Source organism: Platalea leucorodia (genome assembly GCF_965183815.1).
Source record: "Platalea leucorodia genome assembly, chromosome: 1".
Classification (NCBI taxonomy): domain Eukaryota; kingdom Metazoa; phylum Chordata; class Aves; order Pelecaniformes; family Threskiornithidae; genus Platalea; species Platalea leucorodia.
In genome coordinates, this window is record NC_138823.1 from 131,457,299 (window position 1) to 131,480,081 (window position 22,783).

Genomic DNA, 22,783 nt, shown 5'->3' on the forward strand with positions numbered 1-22,783 from the left:
AGAATTAAGAGGCAAAAAACCAAGGTTGATACTAGCCTGTAGTCATTCTTTTACGTGAGCACATAAAAATGTTGTGAAACGTTGTCTGTTAAAGCTTCAGAGCACATAGAATCAGCTCTCATATCAAAATGCCTGCAGTAGTTCTATACAAATTAGATGATTTAAGGATTGCATTTTAGTGTATAATATAAAATTACAAATACACCTATTTAATCTAAAATAAAAAATGGAAGACAGTTTAATCTAGCCCTGCAGGGCTACAGGTTGCTTGTAGCTGTATTTAGTGTCTGTGATCTGTACTCCACATTTTTTACATAAAAAAGTGTGGGTACCTAAACATAATATTGTATGACATGGGATCTGTATATTTGTTCTGATTATATTTCTCAGTGAGTTTTTTCCCATGGAAGTCTTCAAGCCTTTGTTTAACATCTAGAGAATGCTTTGAAGACTATAAACTCTCTAAAAGCACTGAGCTTGTAACTTCTTTTTTCATAATACCTCAACATTTTTTTTTTGTTTTGTTTTAGGAGTATTTTGAACTTTGATATTGTAGACTTGGGACAGATACTTGTTTTATTGTAAATCTACATTTGGTGTGCTCATGTTTTTTGTTGTTGCAAATACAGTATATATCCAGGATATGTACCTGGTGTGCCCTACATATTTATGTATATATTAAAAAGCCCCTTGTTTCCAGATCATCTGACTTTTATATGAATGCGAAGCACAAAGGTTTACTGAATTTGAAATCCTTAGCATAATTAGAAAATGGTAGTATTGTAACTTAATGGAAGAGCAGGGTAACAGTGCAGCTGTGCAAACTTACATAAGGAATCACAACTTCTCTGAAAGAGATTATGTATAGCTGAGTAGGGCAAAATTCTCTGGAGATGTTCTTCCTACGTGCGTACTCACCTATTTTCATCCATAAGTGCTACTCATTTAGATATACTTAGGTTTACTTTTACTATTCAGCCCATGAATTTTGAGTGCTGGAGTGTGGTGTTTGTGGAAATGTTTTCCTCTAGAAATACAGCCTAATATTTTAAATTTATGCTGGGACCTTCATGAAGGTTAAATAATAGTACGTTTATGCATAGCTGATAGGAGGACATTTTCAACTGACAACCAGGGCATTGGAGGTGGGGGTTTATATATATATTCTGTGCATTCTAGTACTAGTAAAAGTTTAGGACAGGAAAAGAGTGGAACAACCTTTGATACTGTATAGGTTGTGAATATCGTGTCTGCTCTTTTTATATGGAGTCTGTCATCTAATAAAGATATATATATAGACAGAGACAGACAGGCAACTGGTCTCTGGCATGACCGTGTGAAAGATGATCATGCAGGTTGTAAATATGGCATAATATTTTCTGTTCACGTGCTATCTGCTCTCTGGTTTTCTGTTTGGAGGAAGAAGTGAATCCTGGAGAGGGATAATTTACTTTTGATTGGTTTGACAGGTGTGATGAAATGCAAATATTTTGATCAGATTAACGCGATGGCTGGAGTGCTACTGGAAGATGGCTGTGTCAAAAATAGATTGGTGTCAGGTTCAGATTCAAAGCAGTTGTTATACGGCATGGGAGCCTGAAAGGAAACTTTCCCAAGAAAAGCATTCTGAATTAATGAAGGGAAAACCAATTTGGTATTCAACAATCTCAGGATGTAAAAGAACTCTAGCAAAGCAAAAATCAGGCTTTGTTGTATTTCTGCATAGAAAACTTGCTGTTCTTTGTGAACAACTATGGTGCTTTTTGGGCATGGACTCTGAATTTTCCATGATTTTCCATTATTAAATGGGAAGCAAGAGGGTAAAACTCTCAGCCATGGACAGACAGTCCTGCTGATGAATGTTATTCGTATGTGTGTGGAGAAGAATATTTTCACTATGCATGGGGTTTATTTTGGATTCTGAGAAATTAGTTATCCGATACAGTGCTCTAAAAGGGAACACGTGAATAGAGAAGCATGTCTGCAGGTCTCTGGAAAGCTTTCTGCATATGAATATACCAAAAGGCAATGCTTGAGCAATTTAGCTTTCTATACTTTTCAAGAAAATTGAGGGTCATTTGGTCTGTTGGAGCATCAGCTTTATAATTTTGGTTTGGTGGTTTTTATCATATTTAATTATTGGATTTTCCTCCTTCACCAAGACTTGATTTTTCTTTTTTTAAAGGAACAATGTAGTTTATGTTATTTTTTCACCTCTTCTTTGCCTACACGGTGTTAAAGAAAATCTCAGAAAAGATAGCAAGTTTTGCAAGGGAGAACTTTAAATTTTGTCTAATTAAATGAGAGCCTCGACTCATATTGATTTCACTTCACCTTTCCCAGATCTTCACACTTAACGCACTCTGGTCAGTGTAGTGCATAGGTGAGCTAATAATGTAGATTTTGTATATATTGTAGCAGGGCTCTCAGCTATGTAAGAAACTCATTGACAGAATGCTGCACTAAGCCACCGGTTCAGACTGGGTGCTGTCAGAAGGCGATTCCATTTTTAGTTTCACGGGAGGAACACCCATACACATACAACATTTGCAAAGTAGCGCCTAATTATGGTGAAGAAAAGTGAAAGTGGGCAGAGGGCGACAAACTGCTGCCAAAAGTAGTTTGGCTGTTCCTGGGAGGGAAGTTGCCGCTGCTCCTTCCTGCGCGCGGACGGGCAGAACTTCGGCGCTTGGCGCTGCCCGTTTCTCCTCCTGCCAGCGTTTTCCCTTGCCCGCTTCTTTGCTGTGGGGTGTGTTTCTTTCCGCCCCCCCCCCCCCCGTGTGAGAAGCTGTCAGCTCTGCGGCGCTGGGAGCGGGGTCATTGTATGACAGCGTTTAGGGAAACCAGTGCGGCCACATGTACGCGGCCGGTGAGAAGGTAGCCCTAGAACAGCAGCGCTCACAGCTGCGCTTGAACGTTCAAGGTGCGCGTTACGAGAGTCCATGAGAAATGGGATTTTTTTTCCGTTTCAGACAGGAATTGGTATCCTCCTTACTAATGAAAATATTTGTCTTCGGGTTCTGTCTGTGTTTGTATGATAGACTATTTTAACTAGCAATGTATTTTTGACTTTTACAGAATTGGAAGATGAGGAAGAGTCTGAGGGCTCTTTTTCTTCGCCTCCTGATAGTGTCTCAATAGCATCTGACCGATATGATAAAGAGGATGAAGCACCTTCTGATGGTATGTGACACTGTTTACCTTAGAACGCACTAGATTTGCCAGTTTGCTACAAACTCATGTAATCGGATCCTGGTGATGTGAATGTTGGTGTTGGAAATCAGATAAACAGATAAGCAGCACAGCTGGACAGTTTTCTTACCTTTACAAGAACCTTTAAAGGAACTGAAGAGCTCTCTCTAGTGGTCCTAGAGCATAGTGAAGCTGTCTCAGATTTACTTTTTTTTTTTTTTTTTAAACTCATGTTTTTTCATAACAAAGCATCTTCTGTAGATGCATATGTTTTTAAAGATAGATCAGTGGCTAAAAAAGTGTGAATATTTGTAGTAACAAATTGTTTGTTAATTCAACATTATCAGATTCTTGCTTAATTTTATTGTGCTACTTAATGGCTTACTGTATTATTTATCTAATAAATAATGAAACAGTTTATGTGATTAATATTTTTCTGCAAACTCCATGCAGAATAGGTTCATAAAATATTAAATTAATTATTCCTACAATGTTTCCTTCCATTAAGACAGTCTTTTGTAGAATGTTTTCATTGTATAAATTTTAAATTTGAGTTTGCATTTAAAAAAAAAAAATCTAGGCTCCATAGCTGTTTTCCATGTTGTTTTATTTTGTATTCATTAAATTTAATGCTAAATACAACTGTTCTGAAGACATGAACAATTGAATATTTCAACAGTTAACAAGCTTGCTTTAGCTTAGTGTCCATATTTTTGAGATTCGTTTGTTCTATACAGAATATAAGTACCTTCTATGGATAATATATGGCAATAAATTAAGTATATATACAAATAAATTAACGATGTATATTAATTTGTGGCACTAGAAGTTAGATAGACTTACTAGTGAATGATGTTTTCTGACATGATATGATGATCAAACTGTGCAACTCCATCTCGAAATACAATTGCTGAATGAAAATATGCTTCCTGCAACATAGCACTCCACATTTTATGTTATCCAGATTATTCCCTTTGGAAACATAAATTGCTTTTATGAGGTATAAAATTATGTCTATTGCAGAACAGGGATAAGTCAAGTACATGCATAAGTGATAAACCTTCTAACCACTGATTCAGAATAATGCAATTTTTTTTATATCCAGAACTCTGTAAAATGTGTAACAATAATAATCACACTTTTTTTTTTTTTTTAATCCTATTGAGCTTGTTGCATTTTGGCAATGTGGCCTTCTATTAAAAAAATAAAAACAAGCCTTTTTACTTTCTGGTTGAAATACAATTATCAGTCAAATTGAATATGGCTTTTAGAAAACCCAAGTTAATTTTCCAAACTACAGATGAATGCAACTTTCCATGTATTTATTTTTGCTTACAAACATAATCTTAACATTATTTCTAATTGTAACTTAATAACATGGTACTGACTGCATAAAGGGTATGTGACAAAATTGTATGACTGTTTAATAGGAGATGTGATTATAGATTTGTTTCAAAACAGTTAATCAAGAAAAAAGTGATGATGTTCATAAACCTAAATAATGAATGGCTGAAGAATGCTGATGCAAGAGTATGTGAAATACCGTATGAGTTTGTACAGATGGGTGACTAATTTTTAGCCTATTTTGGAAGTTATAATTATGAGAGTAGGTATAATAGCTGCCCAACAATATCTTGGCTAATTCATTCCGGTTTAGGTAGAAATATAGTGGGTGAGATTCTGTTGTATTTAAGATGATTTTACCTCACTGGTCTTTCTATGTTTTATGATAAATCCTCTTTAATTATCTAGTGGGAGTGCAGCATGAGGAAAAGTTGAGAAAAGATGGTAGATTTTGATCTGTAAATACTTTCCTTTATTGGAGGAGTGTTTCTGTTTTCCTCTTTGGATGTCCAGTGTGTCGTTCTAAGACCATTTTGATTTTAACGTACGTAGTCCATCATTCAAGTCTAGCCACCTATGCTATGTAGGAAAATGTGTGTTGGGAGAAACTTGTAAGGGATGGGTGGACCCTCGGAGGTGCCATCTGTTTCAGTTTGCATAGGCATGAATCGGTTTGTTGAAGCTTAATACTGTATTTTTGTGTTTTTAGCAGTCTGTTAATGTTCAATATTTAAATCCTACTCGAGAAGCTGCATCCATAAGGTAGATGTTTGATCTTGTATGGTTACCAGTTTAGTTTAGCAGGGCTCTGTGCAGGTGTAAAACCTCATTTGTGTAGGGTCAAGGCTCTCAGCATTACCAGAGGGGCCTAACTGTACCTAACCAAGTTGAGGTGTTCTTTATTTATATTTGAGTCCCTTCATATTTTTATGTAAAACCTTTTATATAAATTTTCTGCTAAAAAAAAACCCAAACAAAACGGGCATTTACCTTTATATACTTGAGTTAGACTGCAAGGTTTCTACGACTTCTGAAAGTGTCACTATTTGACTTTGCAGTGTTACTGTCAAAATATAATTTGTGAAGGCACACGCTTGGTAGCAGATAAAGAATTAGTGTATTACGTGTACATTACAGTCATTGTAAAATCCTGGAGTTTTTGTGTGACCTTTGTCTAATGGTGTATTAATTACAAGAGAGATAATCCATTTAACAATAAGTATGGGATAACTAAATTAGCACAGGTCACCTAAAGGCCTTTTGTCAAATCTGATTGTTATGTTGTCCTTTTGACTTTTACCTTATGGTAGGCACTAACAAAGTATCTAAACTTTGATGGATTATAAACTCTAAACATGATATGTATTTTTCATAATGCTAATGTAATTTTCTAGGTACTGAAAAGGTCAAACCCCCACGTCTCTGTGTGCATTCTAAGTCTGTCTTTCCTTTTAATATTTCTTTTTCTCTGTTCCTCTGGTTCAAAAGTTCACTCAGTTCCCAAATGGCCACCTAATTTTCCAGTTATTCCCTCAAGCCATATGTGTTTTGGTTTCTTTATGGTTTATTAGGTACTGTAGGAAAGTAGCATAAGTTATATCTTCTAATGAAATTCAAGCACACTTCAGTGATGCTTTGACTTGATTGCTGGCAGCAATTAAATCACAACGAAGGAGAATGATGCATAGGCTTACATGTCCAGACACCCTACAGAAATTGGAAAAGGGATGAAACACAACAAAACCCCCAAATAAAATAACAAACCCCAAAACAAGACAGACAAAACAAAACAGCACTGCCAGGCACTCCCTGCTTAACTTGATTTTTTTTTTTTTTTTTATTGGCTAACAGCCTGATTGATAGCAAAATCATAACTTGCTGTATGCTAACAGGCAGAGTTCACTTGTAGGTTATTGTGAGCTGATAAAGGGTTAGATGGAGTTTTGATTTTCGCATTGGTCCTTGGTGCACCAGATTAATGGAATTTCAATGAGAGACTGGAGTAGTCACAGCTTTGTCAGAAAAACAGATGGAGATTCTATAGCCATGTCTGCTCATTAATACCAGTTGCCTGAAAGGTGTACTACTTCTCTATACAAAAGACTCAACATAATTGATTTTTGAGCGGGGTATTTTTTCACTTATTGATGACTAGGTTTCTTGCAACTTAAATGACAGGTTTTTGTATAGTACATTGTATAACAATACTATGTCTTGTAAATTTGTACTCCCCTGTATTTTAAAGAATGTGTGCAGTGGAAAATACATGTCTTGATCAATTAAAAACAAAAGCATACCAAAATACTTAAAAATTGAAATAGTAAAACTTTCTTTACAGTTGGTAACAAACTTATTTTTGGTTGAGACATTAATGGGGGAAAAAGTTACTGTTTTTCATTTAATTTTCAGGTTTCCTTGGATGGTATTAAATCTAGGTTCAGTGTCATGCTGAAACTTTCCTATTTAACAGTGTAATCTTCTCTTATGATCTCAAGGGATGTTTTTAACAGTAATTTTGTTTGTTTGTTTGTTTTATGGTATAGTAACTTGATCCTATAGTAGGAAATGCCATTAGTATTAAAGGAACAAACTTTCTGACTTCGTAAGTACTGTGAGTGAACCGACCACTTCTTCAGAAGATATGTCTATTTAGCTCTTCAGGGAGTATGTGATTGGGTAATTACTGGATCTAAAAAGATCATGTGAATGCTGTGATAAAATAATTTAGATCATCATTGCTGTAGAAGGTCTTGAAATGTTGCCTTGAGCATGTAAGGTTGAAAGAAGTACTAAAAACGTGTCTGGGGACTTGTATGATCTTCAAATTATCGTATTTGGCTATAGTTTATGAATAAAATACGCTTTTTAGTATAAAATTGTTAAATAGGGAGAGAATCTCATCCTAAAAGTTCCCCGTAGTTGAAGTGGAGGAAGGTAGGGCCTAAGCAAGCAAAACAGGACATTTGGAGAACTTTGAGGAATCAGAATAAATGAAGGGGTTGTGCTTTAACTGTTTGTCATCAGTGTGCAGTCTGGAAAATTACTGGAATTTGTTGCTCCCTGCAACATGCTTTTCTTGGTATAATTTTTGAATGAAACAACAGGTTCTAGCACTTTGTTTTCATGCAGCTCCTCTGGAAAAGTTCTATACAAGTCTTTGCAGGGTTGAGTCAACTATTTTACATGATCTATAGTATTTCCTTTGCATGAACATCACATTTTGCATTTTGATTGATCAAGTGAGAATGAAAAATTGTGTGACTAAATTTTGCATGCTGCTTCTTTTGACATATTAAGTCTCAAATACAAGTACTGATTAAGTTTCTTCCCCCCTCCCCCCGCCTCCTTTTTTTTCCCTTTTTTTCCCTATTTGATAGCCATAAAGGTTTGAATGCTGTCACGGACGAAGGGTAGAGTTCAGCGTAAGATCTTTCTGTACAATGCATATACAAGTATTTTCCCACTTTCTTCAACTATGTTCCTACTGAGTTTATTTTTGAGGCACTATATTAAAGCAAAAACTGTGTTCTATCACTAAGCCAGTTAAGCAGTATTAGCAACTAAGTTAGCAAAGGTTGGAGAATGGAAGAGGCAGCTAGGATTTTTCTGTCCTCTCTCCTTTTACCCTTTCTGTTCCACCAGTCTTGTATTGGTGTACCACTATTTTAGTATCATAATCATGTACATGGAGAGGATGTTTGGTTGTCTTGGGGATGACAGCATTGGAAGCTTACCTGAGTTATTCTAGGAGATTAGTTATTTGCTTTGCAGTACTGGAGAGAGTTTCAAATGAAGTGCATGACAGCCATTTAAAGAAGTGAGAAATTTGTCTTGTTTTTCTCATAGGTAGATCTCTCTGAAGACAGAAAAACATGTATTTTCTTATTCCTTATATCTCTTTAAATATTAAAGCTTGATTAAAAAAAGATCATATTGAGGGGAGGTAAGATCTAGGTTTACTGAGACACTTCATCTTTGGTGAGAAAAGGTGACTTCTACTTTGTGCTCTTATTAGGAGCTGGCAGGAGGGCAATAGCATCAGTGCCGTGGGAAATGGGCAAAGGCTGGACTTTGGCATGCCAACTTTGTTTTGAGAGGATGCTAGTTACTGTCAGAATTGTGACTGGTAAATAATGTAATTTACTATTTTGATATATGTAGGTAATTCTATGTTTACATCAACAGTTTAGTAGACTCTTTTGCTGTGTCTGAACAGTGTTGTGTGGTGGAGGAAATGCTATGTATTGCAATGTATTATGATTCTGCATTTCTGGGACATTTCTGGCTGAAAAGGTAATACGACTGATCAGAAATGTTGCTTTCAGAATTCTAAGAAATCATAATTAGCAACTCAGTCTCAGGCAGGAAGACTGAAGTCTAGAATTTCCAGTGTGGTATGCTGAGGCTGTCAGAGGAAGGAAGCATCACTAGGGAGTTAGGCTGAAACACTTACGGACAGTTTAGATGTTACCCAGAATACAATCTTTTACAAGCTGATGGAACACAATGAAAAGTAAAACATACTAAAGAGGAATTTAAAATGTGAAGCGTATTTTAAAAATTAAGTTCATGAGGATATTGGTGCGCATGGGACCATGTATGCGTAAATTCCCAGATCCAAATCTGTTTGCTTAACAAATGAGAAGAGGGTGCTAACTTTGTTGAAATTGTGAAAAGCTGTAAAGAAGATCAACTTCTTGTTGGATAGGAGGGATCTTAAGAGTAAAGTCAGTGTATCACCTTTAGCATGCCTGAGACATTTCTTGGCAGATACGTGTCTCATCTTTCCTAAAAATCTCTAACGGTGAACTTTAGTCTTCCCCAGACAGCTTGTCCCAGTGCTGCATTGTACTTGCTAGTAGAGGATGCATACCCTGAACTCTTCTTGGCAGTCTGTTGATATTTGACTGCGTTCTGTCCATAAAGGACACAATGATGGTATATTTCATTTCCCCCCCCCCCCCTTCTGTCATGAATATATTTGAAGACTAAGAAGACTCTTTATAACTTTCCACATGTAACTGCTGTTGAAACCTTATGAAAAGAACAAGCAGCTGAAGCGCTTGCTTGTTTCTTCATTTGTAGGATCCATTGCAGTGAATATAGCAGCAATGACTTATTTTGGAGAAGAAAGAAGTTAAAAAAAAATATGCAAAGCTAATCTAATTAATTTTGATTTAAACCGTTTGCACAGAACAGAAGGGATTAATTTCTGATAGGAAGCAGAAGTTTTAAGTGAAATTTTGGCCCTATTAAAGTCAACAGTAAAGTTAAAAATGGCATCATGTAGGTTAACAGTGTGTACAAATTGATGATACTAAAACATTTGAACTTCTAATTATCATGATGAAAAACTTCCTATTAAACAATAAACCCCTGTGTTCTTTTAACATTTACCTTTCTCCCATGGGAGAGATGACATGGTTTGTTGCTCATTTTATTTCATCTATGTTGCTTCAGTGACTGAGCAATAACAAAACAGCCATGTATGCTCCACCACTACTCAGGACAATATCCACAATAAAAAACAAATAATGATCTGCTTAACCCATTTCTTTTTCATATTAGATCATAATTTTATTCAAGATATCTAACAATATTATGGTAAAAAAACCCTAGAAAGCTGAAGTGCAATAGATTTTTCTATTTACTTTACATTGCTTGTTGGCCTAATGTTTTTCTAGATTGGTTCTTATACATAACAAATAGCTGAAATAAAAGGGAAGAGGGAAAGTTTTCCTTTAGCCCCTTTGATAGGTGATAAGCTTTTCAAGTGTGTTTTGGAGGCTGTTAATTATGGATTTAGGACCTTATTAATGCTTTCCTCAGCTGAGTGAATTTCTACCTTCTGATTTCCCTGTAATTCCTCTTTCTTCCTGCCAAGCAGTAGTGGCAAGTCAGCTTCCATTCTGCTTCTTACTCCTTCCCTCCCAGAAACAGACAGATGCATCAATCATAGATGATAGCACTGCTTCATGCTACTTCAGTGGCACCTTCAGGTGGGTACTTTTCTAGTACCTTTCCAGAGGTGAGCAAGTCCCAACAGATTGTTGCTGCTCGGCATTCAAGGCAAAAGGCATCCTTTCCTTCCTGATATCTACCAAGTACAACAGGAAAATGGGTCTGCCTTCAGCATATACTGTGCAGTAGCACCAAACGTCTCAGGGGAGAACAAACTCTACAGAAACATAATGGTTTGTTTTAGGCTAGATCAGGAATATGTACAACAATGCTCTATGTAGTACTTCATGTTTTCCATGTCAAGGATGAGGCCTTAGAGTGCCTAGATACAGGAACCAACTGAAAAAAAATATAGCCTTGCAATAAAAGTAAGAATTAAAATTAAGTTTGGTGTAGGCTTTTGTTTCTCTGGTGATTAGGAATTTTTGCCCATATTTAATTTGTTGCATGCACTGAAGTGTGTATCAACACTAATGAACAGAAAAAGATTTTTCTCCTATTCCTGTTTCTGTGTTTTAACTGATTAGTGCTTTCTGTAGAGGTGCAAAGTGTATCTGTAGAGATTAGGCAAGTAAAAAAAAGGCCTGTTTTCTGTCAGGCGTCATGCAATCCAGGCATTAATTTAGTGGATTTGGGTTTGTTTCCTTTTAAATAAAAGGGAGGTTGCAGTGGATTAATATTTGTGAGTTTTGAGATTAAATTTGAATGGAAAAGTAAAAACTATGTCATGAAAAGGTTTATTAAAGTGTTTTGGAAAGAAAAAAAACAAACATTGTAAATTAAATCTTTGATATCCACTATACGGGCAAGTTCATTATTGCCCTTATGAAGAAGATGTTGCAGGTATTGTTCACTGCTTAAAAATTTGCAGCAGGAACCATACTTCCTTTGGACATCTGTCACTAGACAGCATTAGTTTGATAGTTTCCTCAGTAATTCTTCATAGATGTTTACTTGGATTACTTACAAGAGTAGGACTTCAGAGTAGCAGACTAAAAATGCTGAATGCCATCTTTTCTCCAAACTAAATTTATTACTACTGTTTCTTAACTAATATTAGTCAGAGCTACTCACCACTGACTATCACAATAATGACAGGTAATATCCCATGAAGATCTTAGCCCTGTCTTCTGTACTGCTGGTAGTCAGAAATAGTTTTGGCCCTATTTTGGGCAAGGAATTATGAATGATCCTATACTATAAAATGGAGGAAAACCTCTTCTGGTCTAAACAAGATTTTCTGGCTGCCTTCTGAATATTTGCTCTGTCTACCTGAACACGCATTCCTTAATGGAAAGTACATCACAGTCTGATAACTTGCCAGAGATATCCTAGTCTTCATATAAAACCATCTTTTTGCTTGTTCCTCAACAGTCACATTTCGTATTTCTGTATATGGACATGGGTGATGTATAAATACTCACGATGCATATTCAAAGATGCAGTTAGCTTATTATGTGCTTCACGTATCTGCACTTGTGCATCACCACTTTGCACTGAAGAGGTAAGGGGGAAGGATTAGTGTCGAAAAGAATGTGATTGGGGGCAGAAGGATGTTTGGACTGTGTACATGGCTGTACTATAAGACAAAAATAGGATGGAGACAAGTGAAGTGAAGGTGGTCCCAAGTCTTTTTGGTAGGTAACAGATGAATTACTGTTTTGCAAGCATGGATACAGGAAATGGGCCTCATTATTACTGTTGCCTGGAAAAGAAGTTAATGGAAGTGTTGTCATTGACTTCCAATTAAAAAAAAAATTAACCTTGCCTGTTTTCAGGTGGAGAGTCTAACACATTTTTATAATTCTCTCTGTTTTGTGTTTAGTAATTTGAATATGTATGCATATGAAGGTGGAGGGGAAAAAGTTTTTTTTTTTGATTTCTAGAACAGCTTTCCTTATATGAAAGTAGGAGTGAAGTGATTTTTCTCCCTTTAACAGCTTCTTCAGAAGCTGGCTTTAATACTGTATTTTAACAGAAAAATAATTGGTGAGGCTACCACAAACTTTCTTGATTAAAGCTTTTTGGAATATTTTAGCAAGATGGTTATTCTGTAATTGTGTGTGCAAAATAACTGCAAGTTAAGAGTTGAAAATACACAAAAGAATGTAGTCATAACATTGAGAAGTGCAGAGATTTTTTTTTTTTCTGTAATCTGTATAGATAATGTTTGGTATTTTAGGTGGAAAATAAAACCTGCAAAATAAAACTTTGTTTTTACTTGTTAACCACAACATATCTGCAGATTTAATTTGGAAATATGGACTACGTGATGCAGTTGATAGAGGTGCATTTAAGTACGTATTGCTTTTTTTAATATATGGCATACCTTTTCTTTTTCTTTTTTTTTTTTTTTTTTTTTCTCTCTCAGATCGCTGGAATCTTCCAGTGCTCTCATTCATTTGAGTAATATTTAGAATGTGGTATAAAAATAATGTGAAAATGCCGTAGTGAGCCGGTGATAACTGATTTACTCCATCACACTGAAATACCTCTTGTTTTCCTCTTCCTCCTCCCTTGGGCAATAATCATGGGATCAAGCTGCCAGTCTGTAGATACAGTTTTTCCAGCAGTGCCATCTGGCTCCTTGGCACTGGAAGTTGTATTGGCTTCTTTGCTGTTTCCACTGATTTTTGTCAAATGTTAGTCTGTTGATGAGATGTCTTCTGCTACTGGGTGCTGATATCCAGCCCCCCACCCCCACCCCAGTGAATATTAGTTTTTATTGGTGTTGTAAGGGCCTGCTTTTTTTTTTTTTTTTTAAATTAGGATTTGTGTATCAATTGGCTTCCTCCACCCATGTTTAAAATACAGATTCCCAGGATTTCTGTACTTTCTGAATAGTACTAGCATCATGTGCTCGCGCAGATTTTTATAGATCTTCAACATTAATGTAGAATTGTCTACTTTTATTTTTGGGAACTTCCACTTTTTAAAGAAATTATGGATAAACAATAAGAATTTGTAGCGTCTCTGTAACAGATGTAACAACCTTTATGTTTTGGAATAACTAGCCAACCAAGCTATCTTTTTTTTATCATAGAACTACAGTTTTATTTTTGCTGTCAACTTTTCTTAAAAAAAAAAAAAAAAAATTCTAGAAATGGTGGCTCAGTGGAACAAACACATCTGAGTTGCTTTATTCTATTCAAGTCTTAGATGCATTTCACTGCCATACAAGATATAATGATGGTATTGATAAAGAGTTAGAAAAGAATGCTCTGTAAATAGTATTTTAATGGGGATGGGAGGAGAGAGGAGAATCCTCTGATTTAAATTCTTTTTTTAATTATTATTGTTCTTATTAATTTTTGTATTATTTTTATTTCCTCTACTGGTCAGAAACATTCATATAAGGGAAAAAAAAAGCCCGAGGATCCCAACAAAATACGAAGAACAGAGCTTCAGATAACATGTTTTTATTCTACTTTTAAAAAAATTGCTTTGAATATTTTGGGTGAATAAAAAAAAAGAAATCCAAAGCCCTTTTTATTATTATGTAAGTGAACTCCTGTTAATCAGGACAAGGCTAACTAATTTAAATCCTTTATATATATATTTTAAATTTTTATTTTAACCACCATTTTCAAGTGCTGTCTCAGACGAATGAATTATACTCATCCCTGAGTGTAAATCCAAATTCTCTTTTGTGTTGAAAGTATTTGCTTGAAGTTGTTCAAGGTAACATTGTGAACTCTCAAACATGAGCAATTGTGTTTAGTTGGCCTGTTGGAATATTTGTATATTATTATCCCTAAAAGTAAAAAAAAATAATAAGCACTATTTATTTATTATAGTCTTAGTACAACCTTAGTATAATGCCTTTGTTAATAAAGTACTATTGAACTGATATGTAAATCAATATTATTGTGCTTTCCCAGCACTGGAGAAATTGTCTAGTACTGGAAACAATAGGACTAAAAATCTTATATGGGGCAAGGAGAGCCTTGGTTACGTTTTTGTAGCAGTTGGTTTGAATTAAATTTCAAGGATCTCTTGGTGTCTCTTTATAGCAGTCTTTTAAAGAAGACGACGACGACAGACAGGGTGTCTGAATGTGGGTCTCCTTATCAGTAACTTGACTCTGATACAAAATGGGTATTTTTAACATACGAGTTCAGCTGAAAGAATCTGTAGAAAGGGTTATAATATCAAAGTATGGCAAGCACAGCTAAATATGCATGATCTATTGTAATAGTAAAAGTGTAAGTCTTTAGGTTCACAGAATATATTCTCTCATGAAAGATTTTAAGGGCGTAGGTATATCATGATTTTCTAAAATAGCACCAAATCTCCTTTTTGTTCGTAACTAAATGTGAAGATAAAATGTTGCCGCTAATCAATTGTCTGGGATGCCACCTCATTAAGATTTACACGATCATCAAAAATGCCTGGAATTGTTTGTTGGCTATATCCTAACTCAAATATATAAAGGGGATACCACAGCATTTTTCTTTAGAATCGCAGGGAGTTCAGTGACCTTTTGTGGCAAATTATGTAGAAAGAAAATATTTATATTCATTTAAAATAACCTCCATGAAGAAATAGTCTCATTACCCTGTTTGATCAATTCCTTGCAGCCTGAGCTGTAGCATGCTGCTATTGCCATTGGTTGATGGAATACACTGAGAAGTGGCTAATGGTGATGGTGCTCATCAGGACAGGGTTCAGCCAGCGGTCAGCAACAAATAATTCAAGACTGTTTCTAAGTTTGTGGCTGGTGGAATTTGCTTCTTGCCCCAAGCCAGCAGCATTGCTGAGCTGGGCTATTTGATTAGAAGAGAAGCATATTTGCTTCTTAGCAACTGCACATTTGCACAACACACAGACCTATACTGCCTCCAAAGGTTTGCCTTTTGTGATGGTGGAATAATACTTTTCTGTTGATTGACAGACAAAAGAGATCTTTGCAATGCAGAAGAGTTTACAACCAATTTTTTCTTTGTCTTTTGTAAACTTATCAGAGGTGCTTCTTAATTTAGCATTGCCTGATGCAAATTTGTGTATGCAGCAAGACTGGCCATGATTTGAACTCCTACATCTAAGCTATTACTGCTATGCATATTTAAAGGACAGATGCACACTTACGCTTAAGCATTGGTGTGTGCAGCTTTTTCCCCAGCAGGTCTACTTAATGCAAATTAATTTCTACTGTATTTTGAAATAATTTTTTAATATATATATATTACTATCTCCCATGCAAGAGTGATATTCCTTTTATAGAAGATAATGATAAAGTGAAAGCTGTTCTATTCTTAGTGCTTTTTTTAACGTATTAACAGAAGTGTGGCAATGATCGCAATTCTTATAGTGTGTGTGCATGTGTAATTTTTGATTTAACATTTCCCACAGGAAGTGAATCTACAGAAGAAAATGTGTCTAGTCAGTAGAAGGCAAAGGTATTTATAACACTGGTAATCCTTGAAAAAAGACAATTTAGGAAGAAGAAAGCCTGAGATTTACAGTCCTAGGAGGCCAGGGCAAGAAAAAAGCAAACTTTTTTTTTTTTTTTTATGGTTTTACAGCTCTTTTCACTCCTGGCCTGTATTTTATTGTGGAAGTTTCCATACTGCCATAATGGAGCAATAAATCGCTGACGTGGTTACTGAAATGTTGCATGAAATAGTAAGTACAGTTAGTGTTAATGTGGATTTTTGATGCAGATATCTGCTTGCGTATTTTCCTAAATAAAAAAATATCTTTCAGCTTTCATAACTAAAAACAGTGAGTTCTGTTCTAAGTGGATTTTATAGTCTGCTAAAACTGGATCTTTTAAGGGATAGGGAGAGTTAAAGCAGGAGTGCACAATAAAAGGACTGTGGGCCATATTAGCATGGCTAATGTAAGCATCTAGGAGTTTACTTACTAATAACCATTTCAGTGGCAATTCAGAGCCAAAAGAGGAGAGGAAGCAAGCTCTCTGCTATGGTGAGGCAATAATAAAGCCCAGATGTCCCTCTTTAAGTCAACATTAAACCTACCAAAGCTTTAAATCCTTTTTCATGCAGGAATTCTTTTTTAGTCAGGTGAACAATTTTAAATATATCACAATCCAAAATTTAGGCTCTTTAGAGAAAGTTGGAGATGGTGGGTGAGACGAAGTGAAAGCGATGAGGGGGAATCAGTGGCTGTTTTGGGGAACAGGTATTCAGTGTGTGCATACTGCTGAGCGGGAAACAAGGCGTAGAAATAGGTGCAACTCTTATTTTGGAGGCCCTGGAAGGGCTGATGGGTGACTGACTTCATTCTCTTCCTTATTAAATTTGATGCGTGTATATATAAATTTTTAGAAGGGTATTTTAACATACTGGTAGGATTTCACAGTCAGTAGGGAAAGGTGTTAGCTTTGGCTTAATTTCTGAGACATTCAGAGTTGTGATAGTGTGATAAGGTGGCTGCTTGTTACGCTGCTGAATTGCCAAGGAGATGCCTGCACAATTGACTTGTTTTTGTACCTCAGTACCTGTTAAGGTGTTACCTGTGTTCTACACAGATATACTACTTTCAGTAATGTAGGAATACATGCACAATGAATTAGTGGTTTTTGTTTGTTTGTTTGTTTTTTAAACAGGAAGCCTTTTGCAAGCACTAGGCTTTTTGAACAGAGTAACTAAAATATGCAGGAATTGCAACATCGCTACTATCAAAATGCAACTGTATCTAGGGTAGAATGCAGAAGCTTTTACAATGGCACTATAAACAATACCCAGCAATTTAAGAGCAGGATATGAGGAATATCTCACCTAATTGAAATGACAAGGGGGATTTTGCATAGGTAGATGCAATTATTCATATTGGAGGTGGGCCAGAATGCTGGGGTTACTCCCCTCATCTTCCTAATTAGGCTTTCAGTTTCATTAACAGTCATTGAGATATTGGGTGACTGACTTGTGTATGAACATAACCATAACACATATAAAGAACGTTTTACTTATTTATTATTATTCTTTAGAAGCATCTCTTGGATTATGTTAAAAAGTCTGTATAAAATTATTATGGATCATTTTTAGTTGTATAGCTCAAAATAGGTAGAAATAAAGGAATGTTTTATGATGTGCAGAACACCAAATGTATGGAGACTGAAGGCAGCACGGCTATGCCTGTATGTTGAGAAGGGAGATTAATCCAGCTTTGTTGTGCTCCAAGGATGTTTTCAACTTGGGGTAAATTTAACTTTGAATAGGTCTGAGGAATCTACAATTCTTGTTGTCTTTAAGCCCTAATTTAGGAAATATAACTTAATGCGTATGGCATCTTTAAATTCCCTTGCCACTCTAATACACTGTCATTGGAATTTTTTTTTCCCCCCCTGTTAATTGCCTTTGTTCTTTGGAAACAGACGTTTTGAGGGAGTTTTTGTTTGGTTTTGTTTTCCTTTTTAGGGAATAATAATGAGGTGCAGTGATTCATACCGTACTATGTTGGTACCAAATAGCTGCTTGCTGTGTTTTGGAAAGGGCCTTGAGTGTCTGTACCTTAATTAAATCTCTAGGCCAGTCTTTTTTCAACTGACTTCTCCTTTTCCAAGTTCTATGATTAGTGTCTTCTCAGGAATGTCAGGTAGAGAATTTCTTCGCTGTATCTGCGATTAGTAATGATTCAGGTCTTAAATTAAAAATAGCCTTCAATGGAGAACATCTCAAATATAAACCAAGGAGGTAAAAATATTGTACAAAAAGCAAATCTACTGAGTCAAAATGTTTAAAAACCTGAAAATCAAGTGTGTGAAACTGAACAAGCTAAAAAAATGATAATCACCTTAAAACTGAGAAATAAATTGAGTATCTCAGAACTGGCATGGTTTAGGTTGTTGTTTGGGCTCCCCCTGCCTTTTAACAATTAAAACAGAACAATGCTATTCTAAGGTAGCATTATAATGAAGAAGAGTGTGTTTACAACGTAACTAGTTATTCTGGTTCCCACTGCTGTACGATGAGGCCATAATTTGTCCTTTTGGTTTGATACTTACATTGATGATCCTCCTGTAGTTCTTCATGGATCCGTTGGGACTGAGAGTCAGTTGTTTAGCTCTGATGGCTTTTTCATGCTAGTTTCTTCATCTGTAAAATTGTTCTAAGTAATATACCAGTAATTTGTAAGTATTTTGAACAAAGGTATCTTTGTGTGTTGTATTTCCCTTCCATACCCAGAAGTAACTTCTTTTGCCAGTAGGTTTTATTGGCTGATACATACGCTATTGAATAAAATGATGTTCACGAAATAAGAACAAATAGAGCAGTGAGTAGTCATTCATTCAATATACCTCTGATCTTGCACAGATATGGGCTTTGGTAGTGATATAAAGACACATACTGGTAAAGATAATGCATGAAGAAGTTAATCCTGGAGTCTTGTCCTTTAGTACTTCCATGTCACTGACTGGCTTCCGTGTAGTGTTCTCTAGCACAATTTTGTCAAGTGTTGTTTTCAAGAATTTGTTGTCAAAATGTATTATCTTTAGAGGATTGCAAGTGCATGCAAGGAAATCTGACAGTGCATTAGCATAACTGTTGTAGATGCAAATACTTTTGTGGGAACCAATATAAGAAGGAACCTTTTATAATGATTAGATTTTTATTTTGAATCAGTTTTGTTGCTAGTCACAGATTCATTGGCTTCTTATGGGAGTTCAGTTTATGTAGAAACTGAAGCTCTGTTTTAGCTTTTGGGGTGAAAAAATGAAAAAGCTATGAAAATTGGCTAAGTGCCAATAAATGTGTGTAATGTATTTTTCATGTGTCGTCTTATTTTCATTGGATCAAGGCAGTTTTAGAATCCTCCACTGTATGTATGTGCCCTTAATTTGAATGAGTCCATGCTTCATAGAACCTAATCAGGATAAAAACAAAAAGTGGGAGAAAATGTTTGGAAATAGATAGGCAAATGTGCTAGTGGAGGACCTATGTGGTACAGGAGGTGTGTGGCAGGGACTGGAACTAAATCTGTCATGTCAGTTGAAGTCCACAGAAATCTCTTCCTCCTTTACTAGAAACGTAACTGTCAACTAAGAAAAAGCCCAGGTGGTTAGGAATGCAGCGGTATTATTCTGTGCATTGCCACTTACTTATTATTATTTCCATATTGCTATATTCGGGCTTTGATAGTGGGCATTCTTTTGTTGTGCTCCTTGTTCACTACTGCAGGATAGCCACGTTCTTGATGTGGGGAAAGAAGTAGAGTGACAAAAGCTCAGTTAAGTCCTTAAACTAAAACCACTTACTTTTTACAGTTGATATTTTGTTTTTTGAGTGACAGTGAGAATTGAAAAAGTGTGTGGTCAAACTGAGGGAAAATTTTGGCTTTGATATTGGTGTATGTCCTGAACTACCACCATTTTCAATGAGCTCTTTGTATGTGTTAGATAACAGCATTTGTACCTGACCTGATTTTATATTTAAAAAGGAGGGGGGGAAAAAAGGCAATGTTATTAGGATCAAAAATTGTTTTTCTTGGAAAATAATTTCATTTAGATACTCAGAGTCATCTTACTGTTCACCGTAAGGATCCTCTTTCATGGCCTTCTCCTTGGTTTTTCTCTGTCAATCTGATGTATGCTATAGCAGTCACAGAAGAAAGTATGCAGTTTTCTGTGAAATGCATGAATCAGGACATATGTGACGTCCCAGTGTTATACGTGCTGTAACCTTCCCTCCGCCCCTTCTCTCTCCCTCCCTCCAACTGCTTACATTATTTCGAAAATGTGCGTGCGTGTGGGGGGGCGAGGCGAGGGAGAAACAGTGAAGTGGCACAGCAGGCCAGAAAATGAAATGTTTTTCCCTGTAAATATGTATTTTTTTTAAAAACGTAATGAAACCAACAACATTTCGCAGCACTTCTAGAAAGATGTGAATACTGCTTCTCTGTTATGAAGACGAGCAGTGGAGGCAAAGTAGCTTTGACTTGTCCAAGATTGCAAAAGGAATCTGGTTAAGAGCCAGGACTAGTTCTACATTTTCTAGCTCCTGCTTACATGGTAAGATCTCTCCACTATGTCTCACACTTTCCAGCTTTCTGAACTTTTTGACAATTTGAAATGGATATTAAAGGGACGTAGGGTAAACTTTTTTTTATGTCCTCAGAACCACATCATTTATTAACAAATGTCATCCTAACGTGTATACAACTTCCATGGCTTTGAGTGTTAATTGTAAATGGTAAAAAGACTCTCTTTGATTGGGTTTAAACTGGTGCTGCCTTCTGAAGTACAAGGGATGTTTGTAGTTTTTTATAATGTCTTAGTTTTAATAATATTATTTTAATATGAAAATGTTGGTGTTCCTTTAACTGTTTAAAAAAATTAGAATATTCTGCTCTGACTTTTCAATATCAGAAAAATCGTTTAGATAATACAAGGTATAGGACCCCAACCCCCTGCTCTCCCCAGGAGTTATAGCAGCGCATTGAACTGCTGATACAGACACTAAAACTGAGTTTTCCCTTACTGGTTCATTTGAAGGCGTTGCCTTTTTTTTTCTTTTATGAAAAAGGTGGTGGTGCAATTTAAAGGCTGGTACATAGACCATACCGGAAGTAGTAAAGTACAGTCTGGAGGCAATAGTATAATGCTTTCTATCTGAAAGATCACAGCTAACTTAAACTGGTGGAAAAGTTTATGAAAGTTACTTTTCAACTTGCAAGTGGTTGAAGTGATTTGGCTTCACTTTAAAAACAGCAGCCTAAAACTGAGCTGTCTGAGTATTATCATTACTCCAAAGCAGCATAATTACCATTAGGAGAGAATTGGTTCTTTTAAAGGAAAAAATAATGAAGGGAAAACTTCTTAAAATGAGTTTTATTACATTTTTCTTATAAAATTAGTCTTTCATTTTGTTGATTAATGCTTGAGTTTAAGATTTTGATGTAGGCATTTCACCATTATAATTCTGAAATATGGGAAGTCCTTGAAAACATTCCCGGATTGCCTTCTGTCTGTCTGCCTTGTAAAAGATCCTTTCAGTTAAATGGACCATCCTCCTTAAATGATGTCATTAGCTTGGATTGAAAAGACATTGCCTGCAGGGAAATCATTTAATTGTCTTAAAGTGCTCTACTTCTGTAGATCTTGAAGCAGCACCCTCACTTCCATCTTTGTATCAGATAATTCATCTAAAATTCTGTTTTTAATCTCTGACGAAATATTGAGATGTAATTTCCACTTTTATTGGAGAAATTTGAGACCTTTTATAGTCTTGTCTCTGTCAAATAGATGGAAAAGTTTCACTTGTTGAAATGCAAATGGGTACCGTCTTTTTTTGACTTAAAGAATTAATTTAACTTGCATTCATGCAGTGCTTTATAAATATTAATGTATTGAACTCTTACATTTCACTGATACCAAGATATACTTTTTTTTACATGTGTATTTCTAAAATCAGTAATATTTGCTTGTTCAAACAGCAAGTTAAGTTTTGGGGATAAATGCAACCTTTTTTATTTTTGTTTAAGGTAAAGCATTACATTTAGGAAAACAAAAATAATGACCATCTGCTTTTTTTCATTGGACTTACCAATTTCTCAGTCATGTAAAAGTCAGTTTGCCAGGGGAATTTTTAATCAAGTAGGCATTCAAACCACCAAAAAATAAAACCTATGTGTATCAATGAGCTACTAATTTAATTAGAAAATACAATGCTTGAAAATACATTGTATATTTTTGTCTATGATCTCTTGCACTTACATTTTTAAACTATCAGTCATTTAATCTTAAATACTTCAAAGCAGGAAGAAAAATGTATTTCAAAACTCAAATTTTTATATATGCAGTTTCTGGCTTGGAGAAATGTAGTACTAAGAATGCTACAAAATTTTCAGAAAATTTTGCCCCTCAGAGAGGCTGGTTTTGTCTCTAAAATGGAAAAAGTGATGTTTCTGATGCTTTAATAAGAAATTAGTAAGTCTGTATGTTCTTATCTTTCTCTGCTGTCGAAATACTTTAAAAATGTGTTTCAAGACTACCACTGGATTTGTTGCGTTCTAATGAGTTATTTTCTCAGCATGAACTTTGTTACTGTGGCTGTTACTTTTTTTTCTTCTGTATTGCTGTATACTGAAAAGCATAGTAATTCTGAGCAAGGGACATTTTAATCTTGTTTTTAATTTTCTTCCTTTTTTGCTCACATTTTCACTTGACATCAGCCTTTAAGGAAAATGTTTTGGTAGCATGCAGGACTGCAGATTTCATGTTTGTTTTTCTTCTAACACTGCCTACCAAGCTCAAAGAGAGACTGGTTTGTTTATTCTTGTGGTATTTTAATTGCAGTTTGTGTAAGTTGAACTATGCTAGAAA

The 22,783-nt window shown here is 35.5% G+C and overlaps 1 protein-coding gene across 1 annotated transcript in view; it reads left to right on the forward strand.

Moving 5' to 3' along the window:
• SKAP2 (src kinase associated phosphoprotein 2) overlaps positions 1-22,783 on the forward strand; it is a 120,590-nt gene that overhangs the window by 20,313 nt on the left and 77,494 nt on the right. The window contains exon 4 of the mRNA XM_082317179.1: positions 3,079-3,183. Coding sequence (XP_082173305.1) covers positions 3,079-3,183 — 105 coding nt within the window. The remainder of the gene's footprint in view (positions 1-3,078; positions 3,184-22,783) is intronic.